Source organism: Capsicum annuum, chromosome 3 (genome assembly GCF_002878395.1).
Source record: "Capsicum annuum cultivar UCD-10X-F1 chromosome 3, UCD10Xv1.1, whole genome shotgun sequence".
In the NCBI taxonomy this organism is placed as follows: domain Eukaryota; kingdom Viridiplantae; phylum Streptophyta; class Magnoliopsida; order Solanales; family Solanaceae; genus Capsicum; species Capsicum annuum.
Window position 1 is genome coordinate 17,287,986 of NC_061113.1, and position 26,903 is coordinate 17,314,888.

At 36.9% G+C, this 26,903-nt stretch overlaps 1 protein-coding gene across 4 annotated transcripts; it reads right to left on the reverse strand.

Moving 5' to 3' along the window:
- Positions 1–2,155: 2,155 nt before the first annotated feature.
- LOC107864639 (putative ion channel POLLUX-like 2) lies at positions 2,156–26,011 on the reverse strand. Of its 4 annotated transcripts, none has more exons than XM_047409141.1 (24): positions 25,771–26,011; positions 22,668–22,744; positions 22,353–22,471; positions 19,994–20,220; positions 19,429–19,500; positions 18,918–19,002; positions 18,703–18,801; positions 18,478–18,632; positions 18,295–18,399; positions 17,125–17,211; positions 16,622–16,706; positions 16,394–16,541; positions 15,684–15,760; positions 15,517–15,597; positions 14,715–14,906; positions 14,518–14,631; positions 5,934–6,026; positions 5,718–5,844; positions 5,574–5,650; positions 4,060–4,107; positions 3,873–3,942; positions 3,715–3,788; positions 2,787–2,897; positions 2,156–2,714 (listed from the first exon to the last, which is right to left on the reverse strand). In XM_047409141.1, the coding sequence occupies exons 1-24, from the start codon at positions 25,842–25,844 to the stop codon at positions 2,601–2,603; spliced, it is 2,511 nt and encodes an 836-aa protein (XP_047265097.1). In that variant the 5' UTR covers positions 25,845–26,011; the 3' UTR covers positions 2,156–2,600. The 4 variants fall into 4 exon arrangements, with proteins under 4 accessions (XP_047265097.1, XP_016566554.1, XP_016566555.1 ...); XM_016711068.2 differs by having other exon boundaries at positions 19,994–20,280; XM_016711069.2 differs by lacking the exons at positions 22,668–22,744; positions 25,771–26,011 and having other exon boundaries at positions 19,994–20,115; positions 20,205–20,280; positions 22,353–22,367.
- Positions 26,012–26,903: the final 892 nt, after the last annotated feature.

Consider the following 26,903-nt stretch of genomic DNA (forward strand, 5'->3'; position numbering starts at 1 on the left):
TGAACGTGGGGTAGTAAAGATAGAATATCAATGACTTAGAGGTTACAAGAGTTACATGAGTTACAACTTATAAAGTGAAGGATAATGGATGAATAAAAAGTTGAAAAGTTACAAGAATTTTTTAAGTGAGATAATACATCGAAACCCCTCAAACTTGTCGCCAAAACTTACTTTAGATCTTAAACTAATCGGACAATTATATACCCCTTAACAACTTTCAAGTGAATTAATTTCCACCCAAATTGCTGACGTGACAAATTAAAAAAAAAAAAACAGCGAGTGAATAGCCTAAAAAACGTGAAAAAAATATGAGACCCACCTTTTAAATTTTACAAATTCTCTTTATATATATATATATATATATATATATATATATATAAATTAAAAAAAAAAATATCTTGATCACTTCTTCATCTTCTTCAACCCCTCCCCCCAAACACATTGTTATGGTCGAGAATTTCTAACTGAAGGAGTTAATCTTCTTCACTTCTTCATCTTCTTCAACCCCTCCCTCCTCGTCCCCCCATCCCCCCAAACACATTGTTATGGTTGAGACTTTCTAATTGAAGGAGTTAGAATTGAAGATTGAAATAATATTTTAAAAGAGGAAAAATCTTAAATTGATGTCTTTATGGTTGTTAATTCTTTGGTGGTGTTAATGGAAAAAATGAAAAAAAAAAATGGAGGGGGAGGCATTTTCGTGGCATGGGTGGGATTGGAAGGGGAGAAATAATAATGTTAATGGGGGATTTGGGATCAAAAGTACCTTTGTTGAGAAGTGCAAGGAGAAGAAGAATGATAAAGAGCTTAATACTGATTGCCATTGGGGAAAATATTTTTTTGATAATGATGTAGAACTAAAATGCTGCCTCTTCCGTATATGAAGAATAATTTAAAGAGAAATGTACTTGTATTTGTGAAAATGCAGGGAGTGGTGTAGTAATTTGTGAAATGGAAGGTGGTCCTCATCTCCGGCGACAATGGTGATGGTAGAAGAAAGTGTTGTGAATTGAGATGTTTTGAGAATTTGGGGATGTTAAAGTATTTGGTGAAATGGAGATTGGACCATCCTCCTCAGTGGCGGCGTCAATGACGGCGACGGTGTTGATGGTAGTGGTGATCGGAGAAAATGAAGAAGATGGGCTATAGGTGGGGAGGGTGAACTGGCATGGGGTGGGGGTTATTTTTCTTTTTTTTTTTTTTACTAAATTATTAAATAACATTTTTTTTAAAATTATGATGTGGCGATGACATGGCGTTGATATGGCGCTGATGTGGGCGCGAGTGCAACACACTCTCTCTTGTGAGACTGGTAGTATAATTATAGGGTGGAAATTAATTCATTTGAAAGTTGTTAAGGAGGGTAAATAATTGCCCGATTAGTTTAGAGTCTAAAGTAAGTTTTGGTGACAAATTTGAGGGTTAAGTTTTGACGATAAATTTGAGGGTGTTTCGATGTATAATCTCTTTTTAAGTAAATGATGACCAAATTCGTTCATCAAGAGACAAATGCATATAGGTTACAGAATGCATGCACGTTCCAAATTTCCACCAACTTAATTGAGTAAATGGCCACATATTAACTCCAAGGAAGTAAATGGAGGATAGTAAAGCCATAGGTTACAACACCATTGATGATAAAATAGTAAACATAGGCTATCAATTATCTTGGTAAATGCTGCCAACGTAAAACCCATGCATTATTGTAACACTTTTTCCAATAAAAATGGTGGTAAATGCTTCATAACGTCAAAGCTGTGCATAATAATATTAAAATGCTAAGCAATATCACTACTGCATAGAGGATTACAAAATGGTTGTCTTAAACTTGACATTAATTACTAAAATCACCAAGTAAGATTATAGAGGTGTGAGATTTACTACTATACTAATTAGTAGTAGTGGGGTGTCATCTACCTAATGAAGAGGAGTAGGGAGATCCACCGGTTGGGGTCTATCAGAAACAACTTCTCTACTTCATTAAGATTGAGGTAGTGGTATTAACTGCGTACACTTTATCCTCCCCAGACCCCACTTTGTGAAAATACAATGGATATGCTGTTGTTGTTGGAGATCCACCGGAATCCAATATTTCATAATATATATTAGTAACATATTATATATCGTGGGAAATTATCGACATACCGAGAGTAACTGAGTTATCAAGAATCAACCTTTTATAGTGAATAAATATATCATCTTTCTGTATCAAAAATTTGAAGATGAAGTAACTAACCAACTATTTTCATCACCCCTTCACAAAAAATGAAATCACATTTGGCTTGAACTGTTTCTAAAACCTCTCTTTTGAGTTGATGGATCCACTAACAAATGTGGGAGTTCATTTCCAAAAGGGATTTTCCCTCTTTAACCAGAGTTGGACTAAGAAAAGAAAAAAAAAACACTATAGTTAAATCCAACGACGATTATTTCCTTTGCTTAATCCTGAGCTTTGATGTATTTACAGCAACTTGCATATCCTTGTTCTTTCTTCATCAGTTGAGAGAAGCCAAGAACTGAGAACTGTCGACCCAACAGAAAAAGTATCCAACTTGGCGTTCGTCTTAATTGGTGAAATAAGAAGTAAGGTGCTACCTGTGTTATTTTGCTTGAACTGTGATCACAGGTTGTTCTCTTTCAAGTTCTGATATCACTATCAGCAAATCACCCGGTTCAAGAGAAAGGGGTTCTGATTTCGGGATTGGATTGATTACCTGCAATAGAGAGGACATTAAGTTGAGCTCCAATGTCCATTCTATTTACAGAAGCAAATCGAGATTCTGTACCTTCTTCTTGTTCTTCACATATCCGATAGCAACTTCTCTTCGCAAATGTGCTCTTTCAGAAAGTTCAGCAAATGAAGGTCTCTCACCTTCCTTCATGTAAAGGCCAATGTCCTGTAAGTGGAGGATTAAAAGAAAGTTACGGTCAAGTAAAGAGAGCAAATAGTTTCTGTTTCATTTCACCATATGAAAAGATGAGAGTTGAGACTGCCGGATGGTTCATATAGCGAGATGTTTAATCTATGACAAACTCATGCCGTGGGGAAGCAAGAAAATTTAAAATATGAATACCAAGTCTCTCCTTTTACGATCGCCTGTAGTGTCTTCATAAAGTCTTAGAAGGAGAATAATTCTCTAAGAAATTCTTGTCAACATCATTAGGAAGATGAAGGGAAGGGAAAATAAGTCAAATATGGTATTTCCGACATCTGACATCTAAGGTAGTAGAGTTTGAGAGGATTGACCAACACAATATACAATGCGTAAAGCATACACAATACCTCAACATGAATATTACTCTATTAAATATCTTAAGCTTAACTAGGGTACACAAGTACATGCTCAATGCAAATCCCTGGCATAGACAACAATTGTTGGAAATACCTATACTTCCGACTACTGTTCTCACACTTGTCACAACTCGTTCATACATTTACATACTAAACATTAAGCATACAGCAATTATATAACCAACAAGCATGCTTATTAAGTGCACCATTGACACAACGACTTGTTTGGTATACGTGCACCATTACAAGAAAGTGGAAACACATGCCAATTCCTTCATGAACCAGATCAGATGCAGAGAGGTGAAGCTTATCTAAAGATTTAATACATGATGTTCAAGATAATTGACAATAAATCTTATTTTAGAAGCTAACTTTCTTTGTCCATTTTCAAACCTGCTATATTTAAAGAAACAAATTATTACCTTAACGTATATTTCATCTCCATCGACATTTAAAATATCTTTCCAAACCTCATTCAATTCGCTATTTTCTGCAACTGTGCCAAAAACAAAGAAGAAGCAATTCAGGAATCACTTCAAACCTCACTAAGAAGAATCCATTTGATAGAAATATTTGAGACCTTGAGCAGTCACAAGACTCATTACTTCCTCTGAAGCAATGTAAGTGAGGGAAGGCTTGATTCTTGTAATCTGAAGAGCAGAACATTCACACAGCCATCAGAACTCCACAACTTGAGAAAAACAACGCCGTGACTTACACATTCATTTAAACTAACCAAGAACAGCCTTTGTTTAGAAGCAAATTACCTGTTTACCTAATTTGGAATCGACAATCTCTGCAACAAGATTTTGCACCTGCAATTTGATCATTGATTCCCGCACAGCAGATTATCAAACCAATCAGTAGTGTTATTGACAGTTTTCACGGAAAGAAAAATACAGGAATAGTGTTGAAATAAGAATGTTTTCTTCAAACATCGGGATACTCTGATCAGAAGATTTGAGCAGCCCTCAGCCATTACATAGTAGCACTCAAGTTTTATGTGCTTTCTCAGGTCATAGATACCAGCAAAGGCACATCAGCAATATTGTAAAGCATATATAAGAGATTGTTATTTTATAACTTTCAACCCAAATTAAATAGTTTAATTATTCTATGTAGCTTTCTGACCAAGTAACAACAACCAACATACCCAGTGTAATCCCACAAAGTGGGGTCTGGGGAGGGTAGAGTGCACGCAGACCTTATCCCTACCTTGGAGGTAGAGCGGTTGTTCCCAATAGAGCATTGAGAATTTAAATATATAAATACCCAAAGAAATAGAAAATAGAAACAGGCATCTTTTTACCCCCTTTTTTCCTTCTATTAATAGGATCACCTTTTTACATGACTCCTACAACATCAGCAGTTTTCATTTTCAAAACATTTATTCTGTAGGAAAGGGAAAGATTGACATTGATAAGTATACACATCTCCTTATAACTCCTGTCAGCTATACCACCAGTTGCTAGAAATAATACCCAGTAAAGAAGGTTGCTAGATTCACATGATGCTGAAGGTTACAACATGCATCTTGAAATCAGTAAGGTGGTACAGATTCTGTGATGCAAAGTAAATGAAACTGTTTCTTTTGGTTTCAAGTTACCACCGACCAAGTGAAAAAACAAACTCCAAGCAAATCTTCCAGAAAGTGCACCCTACTCACTTTAGGATACAAGTGGATATACAAAAGGAATAGATTGACAAAGGATAGTTACCTAAATTAATCTCTGTTCTTATTTTCAAAGAAGGAAGGGAGCTTTGGAGCAATGGTAAAGTTGTCTCCATGTGACCTGGCCATGGGTTCAAACTGTGGAATTAACCACTGATGTTTGTGTCAGGGTATACTCCCTTGGGCTGCACAAATCCTGCGCGAATGTGGGATACTTCGTGCACTGGATTTCTTTCCTCTTATTCTCAAAAAAGGCCTAGTTCTACATAGATAATTGTTTTCAACTGTATTACGGGACACAAAAATTTAATACAAGATAAGAATAGGAGTTAACCCGTGGTTGCAACCCCCCACCTATGTACTACACGAATAAAGTACTAATGATGAAGTAAAAAGAAAACCAGCATATATATGCCAAAACTGCCACTATATCATGTTTTCGTATTCCTAAAACCCCGTTGTCCATGCATGTCCAAAATCTCCCATCAGTCTTTCTGCATACTTAGTTGCACTTGAAAGTTGTCTTGGATTTGTAAAAGGAACCGAAGAGCTTTATAAGAATAATGAAGTAGGAAATTAGTTTTGTGAAGACATATGTTTATCAAATACCTTCACACCAAGTTTGTTGCAGATGTTTTCAGCAAGGAGGAGAGAATATACAGATTGTTTGTCTGCCTTCGATGCATCTGGAGAAATGAAATATAAATTTAAACATGCGTCTATGTCACATATAAGATACCACCACTTTGTTACCTCCAAGTAACCATTCTCTATCAGATATTACAACAATGGAGAATGGAAATTCTTCGCCTTGTTTAAATGACTTTTGAATGTTTGCAATGGTGTCCGTCAGCATGTCATAATCCATTGGGTTTCCAATCTGTAAAATATAATGAATATGGAAAGATTAAGATAGAGAGTTCCAGATCTAATCCAGGTAATCAATATAAGATAAGGAGTCAGAAATACCCTGTGAGAGACTTTAACATTTTTTAGCTTTCCCTGACCAGCAAGTCTGCTAGCCGTATGTCTGTCATCCATAGGGACATCTGATAACACCTCCTACAAGTTTATGGAACACAAAACAAAAGGATACAAAAGAAGACTTAGTCCAGTAGCAAACAAATCTAGAGTCACTCAGTCACAAAATCCAAATATATGGCAATATATTGAGATGCTAATCTATAACTGTGCTGCTTCTTAGAAGTAAAACATTTTCTTTTGAGACTGCTAACATGTTAGTATGTATAAAAACACTAAGGCACTTCAAAACCATATTTACAAAAAGTGAGAATTTATCATACCTATCAGGGAATCTGTCTACTCTACTTTCTTTACGCCAAAAATGAAACATTAAGATACATCTTAAGTTCTGTGCTGAAGTCTGCTTGTCGTAAAAAAATTATTGCATTCCTCTCCAGACTGAACATGCAAGTTGGCACCACTCTCAATCACCCCTTCTACTTCAGTATTCCCCCATTATAGTCCATGAATGACAATTCAGAAATATTTGCTGGCATCACCTAGTTAAAAGCAACCATGCTAATAAACAGCTGCCACAGTTGAACAGTAATTGGACAATGAAGGAACAAATGGCTATTAGATTCCCCAACAGAACACATAGAGAGCATCTAGAGCACAGTTGGAACCCCTTCTTTTAATATTTTGTTGGGTTAGACAAGCTTGTCTTGCCACTAACCACGTGAAGCAAACCACTTTGAAAGGTGTCTTAGTTTTCCATATTACCTCCATTACCAGTTCACGCCTCCTGGCCAGAATTAGAGGGGGAGAAGTAAGTTGATTTGACAGTGAACTCTCCACTAATGCTTCTGCACCCATTGGGTGTGTCCTCAATATCCTTGAACCCCGGAAAGATTCCAGGCACTTGAAGAAATCAACAGCTGTTTGAAGTTCCTAGTCATTCAGGAATCTTCTGAACACAACATTCCACTCTTGTTCACCCACAGTTTTTCTAGATTTGTTTCAGGGAGTGAAGCCATGTTAAAAGGTTCAGGCCTTTCAGGGAAAGATGTCCTTAAGAGGGCCATGTCCCTGTCAGTTATCACTTCAAAATAGTCCTTTTTCCCATTTCCTGACCTTATTGAAGAGTTGTTGAAGTATGAAGAAGAGAGTGGAGAAGAATCTAGAAGAAGCAATAATACACTTGTTGGCTTTCTGTTATAACTGTTTTTAGTTAGTTACACTAGTGCTAACGGATAGTTAGTTAGTTAGTTAGCCTAATCCCTAGCCTATAGATGTATATGACAATACACTTTGAAGAATAATGAATACAACAAATCTATTCACTCTCTAACAATCTTTCTCATCTACTCATCTCATTCTTCTTCTTCTTCTTCTTCTTCTTCTTCCTCCTCTAAATCTGTTCTTCTTTTGTCATTCATCTAAAGAGCTGCTAGCAAGTATTATAGCAGTGTATGGTTAATTACATAGTATCAAAGTCATTACTCACTATCAAACTAGTAGAGCAAAATCGATTCTGGTGTATTGTGTTCTTCACAGCAAAAATCACGAAAACTTCATTCAAGAATTGAAACTCTGCAACAATGGTGAATCAGAATGCAGCTGCTGATCCTGCTGAGGCTTCCAGAGTTACTCCAAGTACATTAGATTACAACCATCCTCTTTTCTTGAGTTCTTTTGATGTGAGTGGCATACAAATCATCTCCTTTCAGGTAACAGGAGTAGAAAACTTCTCAATCTGGTTTAGGTCCATGCGCATAGCTTCACTAGGGAGAAACAAGTTGAGCATGGTTGATGGAACATGCTCTAAAGACAAGTTCTCTACTGAGTTAAGCAGTCACTGGGAAAGAGTGAATGTCATTGTGTTATCATGGATCATGAACTCTATGTCCAAAGTAGAGTTACTGGAAGGAATCATGTATGCTTCTGTGGCTAGTGTTGTCTGGAATGAATTGTTTGAGAGGTTTAACATGGTGGATGGGGCAAGAACATTCAATCTTCACAAAGAGATTGCTACATTGTCTCAAGGTATTGGCTCTGTATCTGTGTATTTCTCCAAACTCAAGGATCTGTGGGAAGAGTTTGAGGCTCTAGTACCTGCACCTATGTGTGAATGTGATAAATCTAAGGAGTATGTGGTACATCTACAAAAATTGAAGTTGTTTCAGTTTCTCATGGGTTTGAATGAGTCCTACACACAAGCAAGGAGTCAAATCTTGCTTATGACCCCTCTCCCAAGTGTTAACTAAGCTTATGCAATGGTAATAAGTGATGAGAGTCACAAATCTATTGCAAATCAAGTAGGGATTCTGGGTATGAATCCTGCAGCCACTGGGAAAAATCTTGATCTAGTCATGTATGCAAGAGAAGGGGAGCCTTGGAGTAACAGGTAAAGTTGCTGCCATGTGACCAGGAGGTCACGGGTTCAAGCCTTGGAAACAGCCTCTAGCAGAAATGCAAGGTAAGGCTGAGTACAATACACCCTTGTGGTGGGACCTTTCACCAAATACCGCGCATATCGGTAGCTTTTGTGCACCGGGCTACCCTTTTTTTTTTTTTAGTCATGTATGCAAGAAATGGTGCAGGTGGGAGTCAAGGTCCCAAGTACAACAGAAATGTCAATTTGCACTGTAATTTCTGTAAACTCAAAGGTCACAGCAAAGAGAACTACTGGAAATTGATTGGCTATCTTCAAGATTATAAAGCTAAGAAGAAGTTCAGGCATGAAGGATCAAACACAGCCTACAATGTGGCCTTAAGTTCTCATGACTTCTCCGCATATCAACATGGTTGCTACACTAAGGATGCAGGACAATCAGTAACTATAAGTACTCAGATGGATCAACTAAGTTAGATTGGAAATGCAGCTTTTACCAAGGAGCAGTATGAGCAAATCTTGCAACTGATAAACAAGAGTAACTCTGTCAACACATCTACTGAATCTGCAAATGTAATAAGTGCAGGTATTTCTGCTTGTTTAGCTTCTTTTGGTTCGTAGAAATGAATTATAGATACTGGTGCTACCAATCATATGGTTGGTAATTCAAGATTATTACTTAACAAGACTGTTACAGAGTTATAAAATCCAAAAAAAGTGTATCTATCAAATGGTGATACTACAATGGTCACTCATGTGGGAACTAGCTGTTTAGCAGAAGGAAACGCCATTACAAATGTCTATCATATCCCACAGTTTTCATACAGTCTCCTATCAGTATCACAAGTAACTAAGGAGTGGAATTGTTCAGTGAACTTCTTCCTTGATTTCTGTGTTTTTTAGGATCTTTATACTGGAAAGGTGAAAGGGATTGGGAAGCTTGATGGAGGTTTATACTTACTAGAAGAACAACCAAGCACTGAAGTTGCAGTAGTAACCAAAGCCACTACTGAAGTAACTATGGAAATGACACAAGCTGAAGTGGATCTGTGGTACCAAAGATTGGGACATGCTTCAACTGGTGTACTAAAAAGAGTTGTAGATCATGGAGTACAAGTGATAGAAGACAGAATAAAGCAATGTAGCATTTGTCCTAGTGCTAAACAGACTAGATTACCATTTGTGTCAACTAATATTCAAACTACTTGTTTTGATCTTGTCCACATGGATTTGTGGGGACCATACAAAGTACTAACTATGAATGGAAACAAGTATTTTCTAACAATTGTTGATGACTTTTCAAGGTTTACTTGGATGTTTCTGTTAAAGCTTAAGCCAGATGTCTTTTGTCAAGTACGACAGTTCCTTATGTATGTCAAAACACAGTTTGAAAAAACTGTTAAGGTGATCAGAACTGATAATGGCACAGAGTTTGTTAACTCATTGTGTCAAAAGTTGTTCCAAGATAATGGTGTAATTCATCAAACACCTGTCCATATTCTCCTCAGCAAAATGGTGTTGCTGAGAGAAAACACAAACACATCTTAGAGGTCACAAGAGATATCAGGTTTCAGGCTGGCATTCCAATAAGGTTCTGCGGCTATTGTGTTCTCAGTGCAGTGTACATCATCAATAGGCTACCTAGCTCATTTGTTCAGCACTTAACCCCTTATGAGAAACTGTATGGTAAAAAGCCAAACTGTGATCATCTCAGGGTCATTGGGTGTCTATGCTATGTCAAGGTGTTAAATGGGCATGACAAACTCATGCCTAAAGCAAGAACAAGTGTCATGATGGGATATTCCAGCACTCAGAAAGGATACTTGGTGTATGACATGTCAACTAACATCTTCTCTGTCAGTAGAGATGTCTCATTCAGAGAAGATGTGTTTCCATTCAAACTACTACAACTACAAACTCATCCACCCCCTCACATTTTTCCCTTGGAAGATCAATATCAACTACTAGGTGGTGATGAGATGTGTCCACAGATAACAACAACCATGGCACCTCAAGGGGTTCCTAATCAGAAAAGTCAGTAGGTTCCTGGTAAGTCAGCAGGACCAGCAATTGCAGGCTACTCCTCTCTCTACACATTCCATAACTTAGGTATATCATTCCATAACTAAGGTATATCAATGAAGATCTACTAGAGGTCCACAACCTGTAACTCAAGTATATCAAGTATATCAAAGAAGGTCTACTAGAGGTCAAGGGGTCACTAACTCAAGTGGTCAACAAGAGCAGCAAGTGATTCCCACTCCAGCAAGCTCTACTCATCAGAACCAAAGGAAGTCAAGTAGGGACATAAAGCCACCTGCATGGATGAATGATTCTGTCTCCAAATATACAAAGAAAGTACCTCATGCACTTGCCAATCATGTGTCATATGACAAACTCTCTTCAGCTTATAAGGACTATGTACTGAAGTCTTCTTGTGTCACTGAACCTACAAGTTGCACTGAGGCTTGTAGAGACCCTAGATGGGTGGAAGCAATGAAGAATGAGATAGATGCACTAAATTCCAATCATACTTGGGAATTAGTTACTTTGCCTAAAGGGAAGAAATCTATTGGTTGCAGGTGAATATACAAAGTAAAGTATAAGGCTTCAGGTGATCTTGAAGGATTTAAAGCTAGACTAGTTGCCAAGGGGTATGGACAAAGAGAAGGAATTGACTACAAAGAAACATTATCACCTGTTCTGAAAATGAAAACAGTAAGAACTATCCTTGCTACTGTAGCTAGAAAGCATTGGTTTATACATCAAATGGATGTTTATAATGCATTCTTGAATGGCGATTTAAATGATGAAGTCTACATAGATCTACCTCAGGGATTTGCTTTCAGGGGGAGAATGTAGTATGTAAACTACTCAAATCCCTATATGGACTAAAACAAGCACCAAGGCAGTGGAATACAAAGTTATCAGAGGTATTACTAAGGTCTCAGTTCACTCAGAGCCAATTTGATCCATTATTATACATCAAAAAGACATCAAAAGGAGTCACATTGGTGCTATTATATGTTGATGACATGCTAATCACTGGAGATAGCTTAAAGCTGATAGAAGAAACCAAGGCAATCTTACATCAGAACTTCAGGATGAAAGATCTAGGTGAGCTGAGATTTTTCCTTGGAATAGAATTTGCAAGGTCTGATAAAGGGATATTGATACATCAAAGAAAGTATGCCTTGGAACTATTGTCTGAGTTAGGCTTAACAGCAGCCAAACCTGCAGCTACTCCTATGGACTACAGCATCAAACTGACATCTAAATAGTTTGATGAACATGTTAGCATGGGAAGTCTACCGAGGATCCTCCAACAGATCAAGTTGCTTACCAAAAGCTAATTGGTAAGCTGTTGTACCTGACTATGACAAGGCCAGACATAGCCTTCTGTGTTCAGACATTAAGTCAGTTTCTTCAGGATCCTAAGAAGTCTTACATGGAAGTAGCACTGAGGGTTGTGAAGTATGTTAAGAACCAACCAGGTCAAGGTGTGCTACTGTCTAGTAATGCAGATGACAGAATAAGTGCCTATTGTGATGCAAACTGCGCATCATGCCCTCAGACTAGAAGGTCTATAACAGGCTACTTTGTGAAGGTTGGAGAATCACTAGTTTCCTGGAAATCAAAAAAGCAAATTACTGTCTCTAAGAGTTCAGCAGAAACAAAGTTTAGAAGTCTTGCTGCAATCACAGCAGAGTTGGTTTGGATCTTAGGCTTGATGAAAGAAGTTGGGAATGAAGTAGTTCCACCAGATGTGTTCAGTGATAGCAAGTCTGCTCTGCAAATAGCAGCAAATCCAATATACCATGAGAGAACAAAACATATTGACATTGACTGCTTCTTTATCAGGGAAAAACTTGTGCAAGGAATGATCAGAACTCACTACATTGCAATCCAAGATCAGCCTGCAGACATGCTGACTAAGGGACTGACAGGAGCACAACAGGTTCATCTCAATGCCAAGCTAGGGATCTGTGACATCTTCACACATTCCTAGCTTGAGGGGGAGTGTTGAAGTATGAAGAGGAGAGTAGAGAAGAATCTAGAAGAAGCAATAATAGACTAGTTGACTTTCTGTTATAACTGTTTTCAGTTAGTTACACTAGTGCTAACGGCTAGTTAGTTAGTTAGTTAGCCTAATCCCTAGCCTATAAATGCATATGACAATACACTTTGAAGAATAATGGATACAACAAATCTATTCACTCTCTAACAATCTTTCTCATCTACTCATCTCATTCTTCTTCTTCTTCTTCTTCTTCTTCCTCTAAAAAATAAATTTGTTCTTCTTTTGTCATTCATCTAAAGAGCTGCTAGCAAGTATTATAGCAGTGTATGGTTAATAACAAGAGTTGGCATGTAGATAGCTCCAGTGGCTTCTGATAGCTTTCCATACCTCCAATAAGAGCTGTTGACAGTTTTCGGACACCAATGTCCTACCTGTCCATATTTGTCATAAATGACCCTCTCCACAATGCATTGACCTCCTTGTTACAACTCCAACCCTCTCTCCCTTCACTGACATATATTTGCATAATCTTCACTCTTCGGTGTCTATCCACCAAATTCATTTCCTCTCCTTTTTCCCTAGCAATCATTGGATCCATCATGGTGGAGGAAGACATCACCACTCATCACCAATATACCCAAGGCCAAAACTTCCCACTTCAATATCTCCGACCAAGATGAAGTGAAGTTTTTTAATTGCCAGCCAGCATCCTGATCAACTCTGCCGGTGTGCTTGATGGGAAATACCCATTCATCCTAAACACAACTATAGAGGATTTCGACAGGACATTCAAAGTAAATGCAGATGGTGGGTTCATATGCTGCAAAGAAGGTGCTACCAGAATGAAGTGTGGCGGAAGCTGCACATTTTTCAGGGGAAAACTTGGCCAGTGGAACTAATAGTTGGTTATAGATTCAAGGATGGCAGATTGTTGGAGAGTTTAGAGAGGGGTTCATGTGGTCTATATGATGTGTTGGGTCTGTGTTTTTTGTATTTGTTTCTGGAGAAGCGAGAGGAGAAGAAAGCTGATGGCAGCAAGGTCATTTTTTGGTCTGTAAGGTGGTGGTGAAGAATTGGTTTTTGTTTATGTAATGGGAAAAGGGTTACACTGGTGGTTAGTTGGTGGAGATTTACGGCCAAAATAGATGGAAGATGGGTCTTGTTTTGTTGAGACAGATGAGAAAAGAATTGGATGAGGAGGGAAAAAATTCATGGCAGCTCATTTTCAATGCATTCACGTGCGTCGTGTATGTGATATCCGTGCTATGTGCCACGTCAGCCACATGCATCAAATAGGCAGATTTTGATCATAGATCAAGTGTTCAATAAGTTATAGGCTTAGTTCAGGCAGCTAGGTGAAAAATTCAGACAAATTTAAGTGTCTGTATGTATTCAGCCTTCGTTAAGATTCTGTTGACAGTATTTGACTGTCAAGAATTTTCTACATTTACTGATTCTCTTGATATTGAAAAGACATGTTACTATCACCTAAAGATCCACATGAATAAATTAATAGCATCATTGCAGCAAAAACAACAACATACCCAGCGTAGTCCCACAATATGTGTCTGGGGAGCGTAGAGTGTACGGAGGCGTTACCCCTACCACAAAGATGGAGAGGCTAATAGCATCTTTTTATCAGGGGAAAATCAAATCAAGTATTTCTTAATGAACTAGAAACTGTTATGGTCAACATTTCATACTTCAAATCAATAGGAAGGTGGCATAATCTATCAACATTAGATAACCTTAAATTAAGAGACCTCCTCCGTATTATCTTCCTGAAATGTGATCCATAAATCACCTCTCTTCAGACTATGGCAATGTTGTCAAGTAATTCATGGAGAAAGCGATATTGTGTAGATGGGCTGACAGAATCGAGTTGAATTTTGTGTCAATCCCTTGTGAGTATTTGAAAAAAAATAAAAATTAACCCAAATCAACCCTACAACTCTAGACCAAGCGTTTGGTTGCATTTACATTATACCCCTTTTGAGTTTGACAACTTGATTTTTCCTTGTCATTAATCACATAAATACCGATAGATGTCATGCTGAATCAAGAAAAATGTGTTACCCAATAATAAATTGAGAAGTTAATCATCCAATTATCTGATTATCTCCGCCTAAATGTAGAGGTTAGAAGTGGAGGTCTTCCAGGAGAGCATGTCTTACCAGTGTGCTGCCAGGTCCCAGGTAATTATCATATTCTTCAATCATTTCTACAATATCAGCCCGCCATCCCAGCATTAAGATGCATTCTTTAGGTCCCAGAGACCAATCAGATGCCTGAATTTAGATACTTAAAGAGTTGGCTTAAAGCCTCAGAAATGAAGGTGGCAGGTGCAATGGCCATTCCTAATATGTTATACCTTAGACCCTGATTTTGTTCGTTTCACTATATTCTCAAGGCGTGCTTTTGTTATCTCCAAAGCATTACTCCGGTATTGTCCATTCTTTTCCACAGAGTGAGACTCAGTTATCGCATTGTCACTATCATCAGAAAGATTTGAGTATGTAAGCTGAGGCCTTTTCTTTCCATGAACAGGTCCAATAAACAAAACCTGTATGATTCAAAGTTGAGTATCAGCGTGCCAGTAAACCAAATTAGGGGGACAGCAAAAAAAAAATATTTGAACTCTGAAAATTTTTTAGAACTTTCTGATGAGAACATACACAACATTGTATGATCGAGTCAATTATGAAATGAACTGAAAAAATACATAAAATTTCTGCTCTCAGCACTACAATAGTGACACTGCAACTACTATCATATGCTCAGATGCCGGCAAAAGGAGCCTGAATGTCCCATGGAATGTTTTAATGCTGTAAATACTTTTTACCCCTTAATAATGTGCTTGATCCTTTTCCTAAAACTGATGATTCCATTAAGACCAAAGTAACAAGTACATCTAGCAACTAATTATTATTACCCTCTCTCATTTATACATGATCCAGGATAGACGGGAGGTCCACAGGACTATGCAAAATAATTAGATCAGTATAAAAACAATGTACTGAGTGTATCACTGCACTTTCACAAACTAGGTCCCCCGGAGGAAGCTACTGTATAAATTTTTGTTTCTCCAGAGTGGTAGTCCAAGTTGATTTAACATCTACAGTTGGATTATCCATGTGGGTGACACAACTGCAACATTTAATTTTGAAACATACTTTATCAGTTTCTTCCAGAACTTCTTCATCCCTTGGATGGAAACTTATCTTCCCTTGTCGATAGAGACCGCAAACAACAGCCTGAAAGAAAAGCAGAATGAAGATGACTTCAAGATCTACAAACTTATGAAATCTCTAGTTAAAGCTATTCTAGTCAACTAGACTACCTCTTGGAAGCCACGTCTTAATTGCTTATATTTTAATCCCACCAGATGAGGGAAACTGCAAAGATTGAATACGTTCTCTGCCAGATGAAACCGTGCTCTTCTTAGAAAAAAGTGTCCAATCATGAAACAAATCCATGCATATTGTTATTACACTTTCAGGATATTGCAAGATATATGGCAAAATTTAATGCAAAAAGCAACATAATATATGAACAGAAACTTCAACAACCAGAAACTTCAGACTTGAAATGTTATCCCACAATTAAGGACAAAGCATAGTTCCGGTTTGCTGAGAACTTTGAGAAACTTAAGTTTAGTGCTTTGAATTAAGCACGGGATATCCAAAGTTCAAGGTTGTGGACCGCAGAATTCACAATGCCTTGAAGAACTTAGCTCTTTACCAGACAGGACAAAACGCCATAAAGCGGAAGTTGATTTTGTTACAAATGGCCACAGGCAGATGAAGTAAAAGAGCCTAACTAGCCATCATAACCTAACAAGCTGCATGATATTTTACTCAAGTTTACAACTCCGCCAGTGGATAATCCACTTATCGACAAAAATTAAATGCATTTGAGCCCACTATCAGAAAGCACTTAAAAACAGTGGAAGACAATAAGACACCTACCAAATCTTCCTTTCAGATTATGCATTCAATAAAAATAATTCATGAAAAAAAAAGATAGTATAACCGAGAAACAGTACATTACTTCGATAATTGAGCAAATGTTTGTATATTTTAATGAGTCCCTTTTGGCGTGAACATTGAACAAACAACTTTGATGCGACATTCTGAACAGGTTCCACTCTCAATCCTGAAATTGACTTTAAGAGTTCGCATGTGTTGGAGCTCGAAACCTGAAAGAAATCTGGGAAGGAGTCACTAACTTATAAATCATTATTCAAAATGTTTGAAGTACTCTTCCAGAGCAACATACCTCAACTATGGTGGGCACAGAGGTCATTTCTGGAAGGGGTTGAAGGGCTAGCACTGAGAGAAATGCATCTGTGTCGACCTCATACCTAATTAAATTAAGAACATTGCAAATAAGAAATTAAGAAGAAAGCACATGAGACCTTTCATAAGGTCTAGACTTAGGCACTGAAGTTGCAGATAACAGATTGAGTTTCTGTGGCATGGTTAAGCCTGGTCTATTATTTCTGCATATTTTGCCTATGGCTTACAAGGACACAGTTTTCAGAGATCATTTCCAAAAACGCATTGTATACTGATTCAATCAATATAGACCATAACTGAGAAAACAACAAACCACACTGAAACTTTAAGCTGTAAGTTTAACTTTTTAGAAAACACAGGAACTATTTAACTACATACAGTAAATGCTTCATTAAACTTAAAACTCAACTATAACATATAATTTATGATAAAGGAATACAGATTGACCTCTTTCAAGTGAATCACTCTTCACTATTTAAATACCTGTTTCCCTTTGCTGGAAGTATCACAATTGCACGTGCCTTATTGGCTGCAGCTCTTTCAAATGACTTAGTCATGCTTAAACTGCAACTGTCAATAGGAAAAATGTATGAAATGTTAGATTGAAGGTAATTGAAATTACAGAAACTTCAATTTAATCATAAAATAGCTCAGGAAGCATGGACAGACTAAGGCCTCTGAACCCGAGGCCCACGTCGACCTATGAGTCAACAAAACCCAGTTGGAAAGCCAAACTATGATCACTTGATGCTTTGACCATTAGCAATATATGCAAATTTAGAGTAATTTTAACCAGATCCCCCTCTTCAAAGTGAGAAAGATAGATGCACAACACCATGCTCTGCAGTAAGATTGGACCAGCATCCACTATGGTAACATGTATCTCAGCCACCCATATCAAGTCTGAGGCTTAAATTTGATAATTACCAGGACTAGAATGATAAAAACATGATATTGTTTAATGATAATTCGTGAAACCAACTTTTGGAAGTATTGAATGCTTTTATGAAAAAGTCAATCTTATTCATTGGAAGTGCGAGAAAACAGTTAAGCTAATTCAATAAGGTTTCAAAGTAGACAAACATCCTCAAATTCAGTAGCACCCACAATCAAATACAGCTCTTTTCTTAGCTCGGGAAAAAGAATCCATACAGGAAACGGAGAGAGTAACTTGAAAATCAGATATGGTTAAATAAACAAGTGGTGACTCTCTCTAGACAGTATAGGCTTTACGAAAATGCAGAGAAATATTATATAGCATATATATAAGAAAAGCGCATTTCAGAAATAGGAACATGCTTGCCATCTAGCAAATGAAGCACTTCAATTCCTTAAAAGAGTTGAGGATTTACAAATTTAGCGCATACAGGTTTGCTCAAGGAATTGTCATCTATGATATTCCCCTTATTCTCTTTTCCTACCTGGAGCTGATTTTTTTTTCCTTGTTATAGAGACATACTCCCCACTTGTGGGATTAAACTGGGCAAGTAGTTGTAGAGAACAAATGAATAGGAGATCTATATAATCAATGGAGTAGCTTCACTAGGCACAATTGATTTATATAACTAATGGAGTAGCTTTACTATGACTTGTTTGATCATCTATAGTGACCTCTGAAACCTAAAAAAATTTTCTTTATGAAGTGAGACGGACCTTTTTGTTAGGACATCAATATGATTGAGATCTTTGGTGATGTTGTCGGATATTTTGTCCATTTGCTTTCTTGGAAGATCAGATAGAAGAAGAATTTTCTGCCGCCTGCAAACAGGTAATTCACTTGTAATATTTGATGAACTATGCATAGTTTGTATGGTGAATTGTAAGCAACGTGATTACCTAGCAGTGGCAGTACCTAAGCGAACAGCAAATTCGTGGTACTTATCCAGCTGCTTTAGTATAAAGTTCAGATGACTGTTAACTCCGCAAATTATAATATGATCAGTTTCCAACACTTGCATTTGTGCCCCTTCTCTGAGTCTTTGCATATTATTCTGTCGAAGTGCTAGTCAGAGGACTGCCTGCTGATACTAAGCATAAATGTAGCATCTTTCAAGAACTTACCCTAAATTGTTCAGTCATGGTGCTCAGTAGGCGAGAATAAAACAGTATGCCCCATATGGCAAGGATGAATCCTATCACACGTTCAACTCTTGTTCTTTGCTGCAGTCAAATGCAAGTACTTTTAGAAATGATAATTGTTATGATCAAAATATTGCTAATCAGTAAGAAGATTACATCTTATCAACAAAATCAAATGTGATAAAGATAAACCACACTTTCAGGTGAGTAGATGATGAACAGAGGCATGCCCAGGCCTCCCAAAAGCAGTCCTCCAAAGAGTAAGTACTGCCCCTGCGTTTTCTAAAAAATGAAAATATCCAGATAAGCAAACAAACCTCCGGATAGGGAAGAAGAAGACCGAAATATGAATAACTTCTCATATAAAATTTCAACAAAATTCACTATCAGAAACAATATGAAACGTAATAATATGGGGACAGGGCCTACCACAAAAACCTTTTTTTATTGGGGCGACAGATCTGGAAAGACAAATTATCCAGGAAAAGGCAGATTCAACCGGACGAAAATGAAAGCAAGTGACAAGAGTAGAAATCTACAAAATGCTTCTGCTAAAGAAGGCGTTTTAAGAAGATCTCTGGATATTAATACAAGAGAGGGTTACTCGGCATTTGTAATGAGAAACTTAATCTGCTTGTAGCTTTTATACATCTGTAGACAACATGAGCACAAAAGTAGTATATTGAATATCATGTCTGGAAGAGTTACCTGAATTTAAAGAACAGAAAACCACCAATCATCACAAATGAGAAGCATGATACCAAAAGGACAATAAAAAACCTGCACAAAATGGAATAGATCATTTTTCTAAGGAAAAATTCAAATAACTACCTTCCGCATATGTTGTGTTATTATGAATGAGCTACAAAGAACTACCATCTGCATATATGTGTTTCCTCTCTCTTCGTACATTATAATCTTAAATTAGCTAAAAAGATGGTAAGCCTGTACAAAGATTACAGTTGGAAGTGCATTATTTGCAACAGAAATGAGAGAAAATAGTAAGATCAGATAACCCAAACTCTACTAGTACAAGTTCATGCATACTTGAAAAGTTATAAGCATTACGATTCAGGTCCAGAACAAATTAAAGAAGTAATGAGCACAAGTTTCCTGATTCAAACCACCTACATTTTATTGTTACAAAGCAAACTTTTAATCTTTGCTAGCATGTTCCATGATGTCATTTCTGCACTCATCACGAGCTGAAGTCATTGAGAAAGATAAATAGAAAGGTAACATGTTGCAAAGGAGGTATAATTGGCTTACTTACATTGCGACATTTTTCTCCAGTTGTATGTTGAACAAATATATTAACCGTGCTAAACTCCATTTGATGTCTTTCAATGAAGGGAGGGACACATCCAACTGAAGTGGTATTGGTTTATTCATGGACTTAGAAAGACAAGCAAAAGGTAAACTTTGAGCCCCTGATGTTTGAGTCACAAAGAAGAATAACTCTTGGATCATCCCCATCTTCTTACCAATTAGATTTAGAAGCTTCAATTTATACAGGAAATAAAATGTCAACGAAGCTATTACAATTTTAGCTGGGAAGTCCTGCACATTTAGACATTCTGATTAGTAACAACAATAACAACAACAAACCCAGTGTATTCCCACAGCGTGGGGTCTGGGGAGGGTAAGATGTGCGCAGTCCATACCGCTACATCCAAAGACGTAGAGAGGCTGTTTCCGATAGACCCCCGGCTCAAGATAAGGAAAATAAACAAGGGGATGGATGACATAACCGAAATAAAGAATAGGAAATAATAGAATAAAATCACAGAAATATGAAATACGGGAAATAAGAGCAACACGGAATAAGAAAAATAGGAACTAAGCAATAGAAAATAGGACACCCACCTAGTAGTGACATACACTCACATCCCAAAGACACATATGTACACTGACCTATGATTACTAAATCCGGCTACACAAGAATTCTCCTGACTGCTAGCTACAACCCACACACTAACACTAGCCTTCTACCCTAATCCTAGACCTCCACGCCTTCCTATCTAGGGTCATGTCCTCAGTAAGCTAAAACTGCTCCATGTCATGTCTAATCACCTCCCTCCAGTATTTCTTCGGCCTACCACTTCTCCTCCTGAAGCCATCCAACGCTAGCCTCTCACACCTCCGAACCGGGGCATCCGCGCCCCTCCTCATCACATGCCCAAACCATCTCATCCTTCCTTCCCACATCTTGTCCTCCACCGAAGTCTCTCCCACCTTATCCCGAATAATCTCATTCCTAACTTTGTCCCCTTTAGTAAGCCCACACATTCAACGCAACATTCTCATTTCCGCCACCTTCAATTTTTGGATGTGAACGTGCTTAACTGGCCAACACTCCGCTCCATACAACATGGCCGGACGAACTGCCACTCTATAGAATTTGCCTTTAAGCTTAAGTGGCACCTTCTTATCGCACAACACTCCCGAGGCGAGCCTCCACTTCATCTAACCTACGCCAATACGGTTAGAAACATCCTCATCAATACTATCCCTCTTACGCACATCCTGGGAGTCCAACCTCACCACCACTTCGTCCTCCTGCCTCGAGTCACTAAACTTACATTCCAAATACTCCATCTTGGACCTACTCATTAGTAAATATTTACATAATATAATCGATCTACCTTCGAGAGTTTTCCACTAAAATTGTTGACATTGCAGAAAGCGGTTTATAGAAGAACTCGCACAAAGTTGGGTAAGTAATCAATTCTCAACAGGATAGAAAATGAAAAAATTCTTTGGTATAATGGAAGTGAAGTCAGCTGAAACACTGGAAGTACAGAGGTAGTTGTACAATCCCAATGGCTCCAACATGGACCAGATGTCTATATCATCAAGAACCAGCCTCACAACTTGATATTCAGCTCTTCCTCATCAAACTTTTAAAATATTATATTAAACAACAGCCATTAAGCCTTAGTCCCAAACAAGTCGGGGTCGGCTAAAATATTATACTATTAAACAACTGGAGAATTTGTAACGTACGTCAGTTTTTTCCGGAATAAAGATGGCATGATCTAGAAGTTAAGATTATCCACTATACTGGGTGCAGTGCCATATTTGCAGAACTAATATAGCAACCAAATATTTACTTCATTAAAACAATGAAATTTTCGCTGTACTATGATAGAAGTTCTTTAAAAATCCGTATAGATGCTAGTTTCCTCTAGATTTCTAAAGGTGGTCAACTTCAGATTCAAGGTGAGAACTGAATCAGAAGCATATCATGAAATTCTAAGAAGGGCCCAAGGAGAAGTATGAACTAAGTTTTTTATGGACAACAATCAAATTCAGTTGCTTATCTATTGATTTATTGAAAAGACCAACCTCCAAAAACTTAGTGAAGAATACTACAGTGCTGGGAGATGTTAATCTGCCTTTAGTAAATAATTCAGTAGCAAAACCAAAAGCAACAAACTTGAAGGAAATCTGACAACTAATGACCCTGCATGAACCACTAAATTCTTTTTCTTGATAAGTAGGGGAAACATTAAATCATATATCATACATGGGCGTTAAATCTAAAGAATAAATATTACATATTCTAGAATCTTTAAAATATTCTGTTTCAAACTGAAACTAATATACAGTTGTGCCAAGAGGCAGTGTACCTGAGAGCTATTCTTCAAGTAAATCTCCAATGGCTGATGATTCAGATTTTCCCAGATATTCATGTTTCTTGTGGAAGTTAGCTGTCTGCATGTCTTCAGTTGAATGCTTGGCAGGTTTCCTGGTTGAAAAGAGTAACAAGCATTACTAGGATGCAGTTCTGAAAAGGAGGATAGGATCTCAAAGGACTACCAGCACATCAAGCTTCTTAATGACATAATGCTGAGTTCTCAGTTTTCATGAACTTCAGCTGCATTGGAGCTTATCTTTTGCAAAAGCACTCATACAACATTGAAAATACCTATCTAGTTACTCACCTTTACTTTTGGCCAACCAGTCATTCATGCAAAAAGCAGAAGCGTGGTTGCTCCAACAGGGACAGGCCAATGACTTTCTGGAAATTGGAACATCTTAGTTAAAACAATGCGCAAAAAGGATAGGTTCTATATCACATGAATATTCTAGGCTGTAGCTGCAAGGCTTAGCAATGCACAAATATCTGGGCTTATGCATTCACTGAAGCGTACCTGATTTAATAGAACCAACCAAATTTCTGACTGAAAATGCATATCCAGTCAATAATCAACATACTATTTGTTAAGAGATTTTCAACAACTGTTTAACTTTACCCATTCAGAACTGTCACTTTAGAATATACATTATAAAATTGTGTATCTAGCATTCTTCAAGTTTGTTAAATCAGAAAGATGTGACATTTTGGTGGAAAAGAGGCTGGTATAGCACTACATGAGATCAAGATCCAGTATTCCTAGACACCAGTAGTCTGGAGTAACAGAGATCCATTGGGACATTCTACACAACGAAAACAAAGAATAACTTATTTCAATTTTCAATATGCAGAATACTGAAAATAACGAGACTTCCAACGGTCAACATTTTCCACTAAACAAATCAAGTAATTGCAACATACTAGTTTGTATCCGCTTACTTTTTGTATTTGTTATACTGTTATTGGTCCTAAGCCGGGGGTCTATCGGAAACAGCCTCTCTACTTCTCTTGAGGTAGTGGTATGGTCTGCGTACACTCTACCCTCCCCAGACCCCACTAGGTGGGAATACACTGGGTATGTTGTTGTTGTTGTTGAAAATCAAGTAATTGCAGCAGTTTCTACCATCTTAGGACACTGTTCATCTACAACAATAACAACAACAACAAACCCAGTGTATTCCGACTAGTGAGGTCTGGGGAGGGTAAAATGTACACAGTCCATACCGCTACCTCCGAGGAAGTAGAGAGGTTGTTTCCGATAGACCCCCGGCTCAAGACAACTGATAGTAAACAAAGTCGTAATAAAACATGCAACAGGATGGATGGAATAACAGAAATACGACACCCACAGAGTAATACCATACACTCACAAACCAAAGACACCCACCACACCCAAACTCTCCTAACTAGCAGCCCCAACCTATGGACACAGCCCTAAGATGACTAGCCCGGCTATACCAAAACTCTCCTAACTACTTGCTACGACCCACCCACACGCACTAGCCTTCTAACCTAATCTGCGTAGGACAATGTTCATCTATTCAAGAAATATCGTCCGCCCTTGAGGTTCGGAATTGTATTCTATTTTGGTGGCAGCTAGATATGCAACTAACTGAAATGGAGGATTGTCCAACAATGACTGCTCTGTTAACAGGACTTTGTATTAATGATAATTGATATATGCCTTGGCTCCTTTCTAGACTATTTTGTCATGAGCCGGGCCCGGGGGTCTACCGGAAACAGCCTTTCTACCTCATCTCTACCTCATCTCTGAGGTAAAGGTATGGTTTGCATACATTCTACCCTCCCCAGATCCCACTTTGTGAGAATATACTGGGTATGTTGTTGTTGTTGTTGCAATGCCTTGGCTCTATCTGTGAAGATGGACGAAACAGCAGAGCCAAAATGGTTAAGTATTTGAAGGATTTCCAGATAATCCCATACCACTACGCCTAATATTATGACTCTTATTCTAGGAGATCCTCTTATCTATTAGCATACTCATAAAAGCGGTTAGATCAAGACTCTATCCTCAATCAATCGCATTAACTGGCCATAAGAGAGCTGTCTTAGATTTATCCTATCTAAATGATGATGAATTACTTCAACTTTAAAGTACACTGAATTCGAAGACAAAACCTCAAATCACATATTTGCGCAAAATCCTATTATTTTCATTCAATCTTTGTAATTCATGACTTCATTTTATTGTATGTCATCATAAGATTTTTTTTTTGTAATAACAGTGATGTCTGAACCAGCTCGACTAATTCACAGTATATCTATCACTTCCCACTAGCAAAAGGTAGGTAACACTGTCCAACAAGGCTAGAGCATATGGAAACAAATCACCTAGTGTGTTGTCTCTATTGGGATTTGAACCTGAGACCTCATGGTGCTCAATACACTTCATTGACCAAGGTCACACCCTTGGGTGCAAAACTACATGGTGACCAAGGTGATTCGATCAATCTCTCTAGTTCATAACTTCTTTTTATTGTATGTCATCACAAGAATATTTCGCAACGGACTATTATGTCTTTCATTAAAGTAGTCAAATTCAGCATAGATTGTCTACTTTTAACAATAAAATGCAATTAAAATTTCAGAAAATACACACAGATGCAAGAAACTCAGATCAGAACACACTAACAGGAGTCCCAAAATAGGAGGTGAAATAGTAGTAAACTGTAGAAATTACTTTCAACCTTACAATATACAACACACCCAAGATAAAGAACAGAACTTTCAAGTATCTATCTATACTTCACTTGCACATTTAGCTAGCGCTTGGTCATAGATTTTGAAAATTTATCTTCAGAATATTTTCAAGTTGCCAAAAACTCATCTAGACAGTTTATCAGGAGAAATTTCACTTTCACTCACAAAAGTTCAAACTTTTTACATCATCTAAACATTTTTGGGAGAAATCTCACTTTCATTCACAAAAGTTCAATCTTTTTTCAAGTAATTTGAAAAGTTACAAAAATACATGTCCAAACGGAACTTTCAAATTCTTTCTTTTTCTTGGTAACCGTAGTGTTCGGACCAACTTTCGTGCACCTCGCCTAAATCCATCATATACGTACCACCTCCCAGCAACAACAAAAGATAACAAATATCAGGTAACTCTATCCACTAAAGCTAGGACAAATGAGACAATCACTGAGTATTTTTTATGTCTTTCGAGACATCATTGTTCTTAACCCACATCATTGACCACTAATTCACACTCTTGGGATGCGAAACAACTTTCAAGTTACAAAAATCACAACTTTAAAAAAAACTCCAAAGTTTAAATTTCGAGTTTCAACTTCAAAATCTATAGTCAAACGAGAGCTAATAATTAATATTCATAGTAACCACATGATATACAAAACATATTCATTATAAGTATAATAAAAACAGACCTGTTAGAAAGAGAAATGTGATAAAATCTTGAATTGGGTATTGGAATTGATGGACAATTATGCAATTTAAGCATTTTTCTGTAACCCCTCTTCTTCCCTTACCAATTATATAAAGAGATTAAACTCATTTGTTTTCAAGATTTTATAAATATTAGAAATGAAATGCGTGCTATGATAAAATTATGGAATGTGTGGGGAAAAAATAAATCAATTTGGTTAAGTGTTATTTTTTTCGATTAATTTGAGAAATGGATTGAATTAATTATATTATATATATAAATTACACCGATGCATAGCTTGGCATTTAGTAATTGTTGCTCATGGATATTATTTGGCCTTCAACCTGGTTTTATTTTTTTATTTTTATTTTTTATAAATGAGTATCAGAAAAAGATTAAAAAAAGAAAAAGAAAAATGGATGTATGGTACTTCTAATTTTCACTTTTAAGAAAAATATCAAAAAGTGTTTTTTTTTTCTTTTGCAACATAAAAAGGGATCCTTTAAAAATCCCAAAAGTTTATTTCTTAAACTAAAATTTAACTATAAATTATGGATTGAATTTTAATAATCTAATCTTCAAATAAACTTTCAAATTCGTTTTGAGAACTTTCAATAACAAAACTACAAAAAGATTTAAGAAAAATGCACAACTTCAAATTTGAAAAATCACAATTTTAAAAACTTATTATTTTCAAGTTTTAAATTTTAAATTCAAAATCTATGGTCAAACAGAAACTGAATTTTATAATTGTCATGATTTTCAATAGTATCTCAAGAATAAAAAAGTTGGTAATTATCATTTAACTTTTTATTTATTGTACTAAAATCAATAAAACTATTTATTATGGGAGAAAAATAAGTCAAAACATCTTCACATCACAAGAAAATTTCAAAATTTATCTAGAAAAATACAAGTAGACTATCAAATGTATTAAAAATTTAAATTGTCACGTAAGTATAACAACTTAAGTGATTCACCTTGTATAATATGTCATTGACACTTCACAACGCTTAATAGGACAAAAGAAAAGTTCAACCTAATATTCAATGTCTTTTCTAATCCAAACTTGTTTTACATAATATCTAAGTGATGAATTTAAAGGAATTTAAAAAAAATCAACTTAAGCAGTAT

What these genes read in the sequence shown, in the direction of transcription:
- LOC107864639 (XM_016711068.2), bottom strand. Translation starts at nt 25,844, where the DNA reads ATGCTTAAATTGCATAATTGTCCATCAATTCCAATACCCAATTCAAGA. An exon ending in TTTCTGTTCTTTAAATTCAG is followed by an intron (nt 19,003 to 19,428) that starts GTAACTCTTCCA and finishes TTCATTTTTTAG; the next exon opens with AAAACGCAGGGGCAGTACTT. An exon ending in ATGTGAAGAACAAGAAGAAG is followed by an intron (nt 2,715 to 2,786) that starts GTACAGAATCTC and finishes TCTCTATTGCAG; the next exon opens with GTAATCAATCCAATCCCGAA.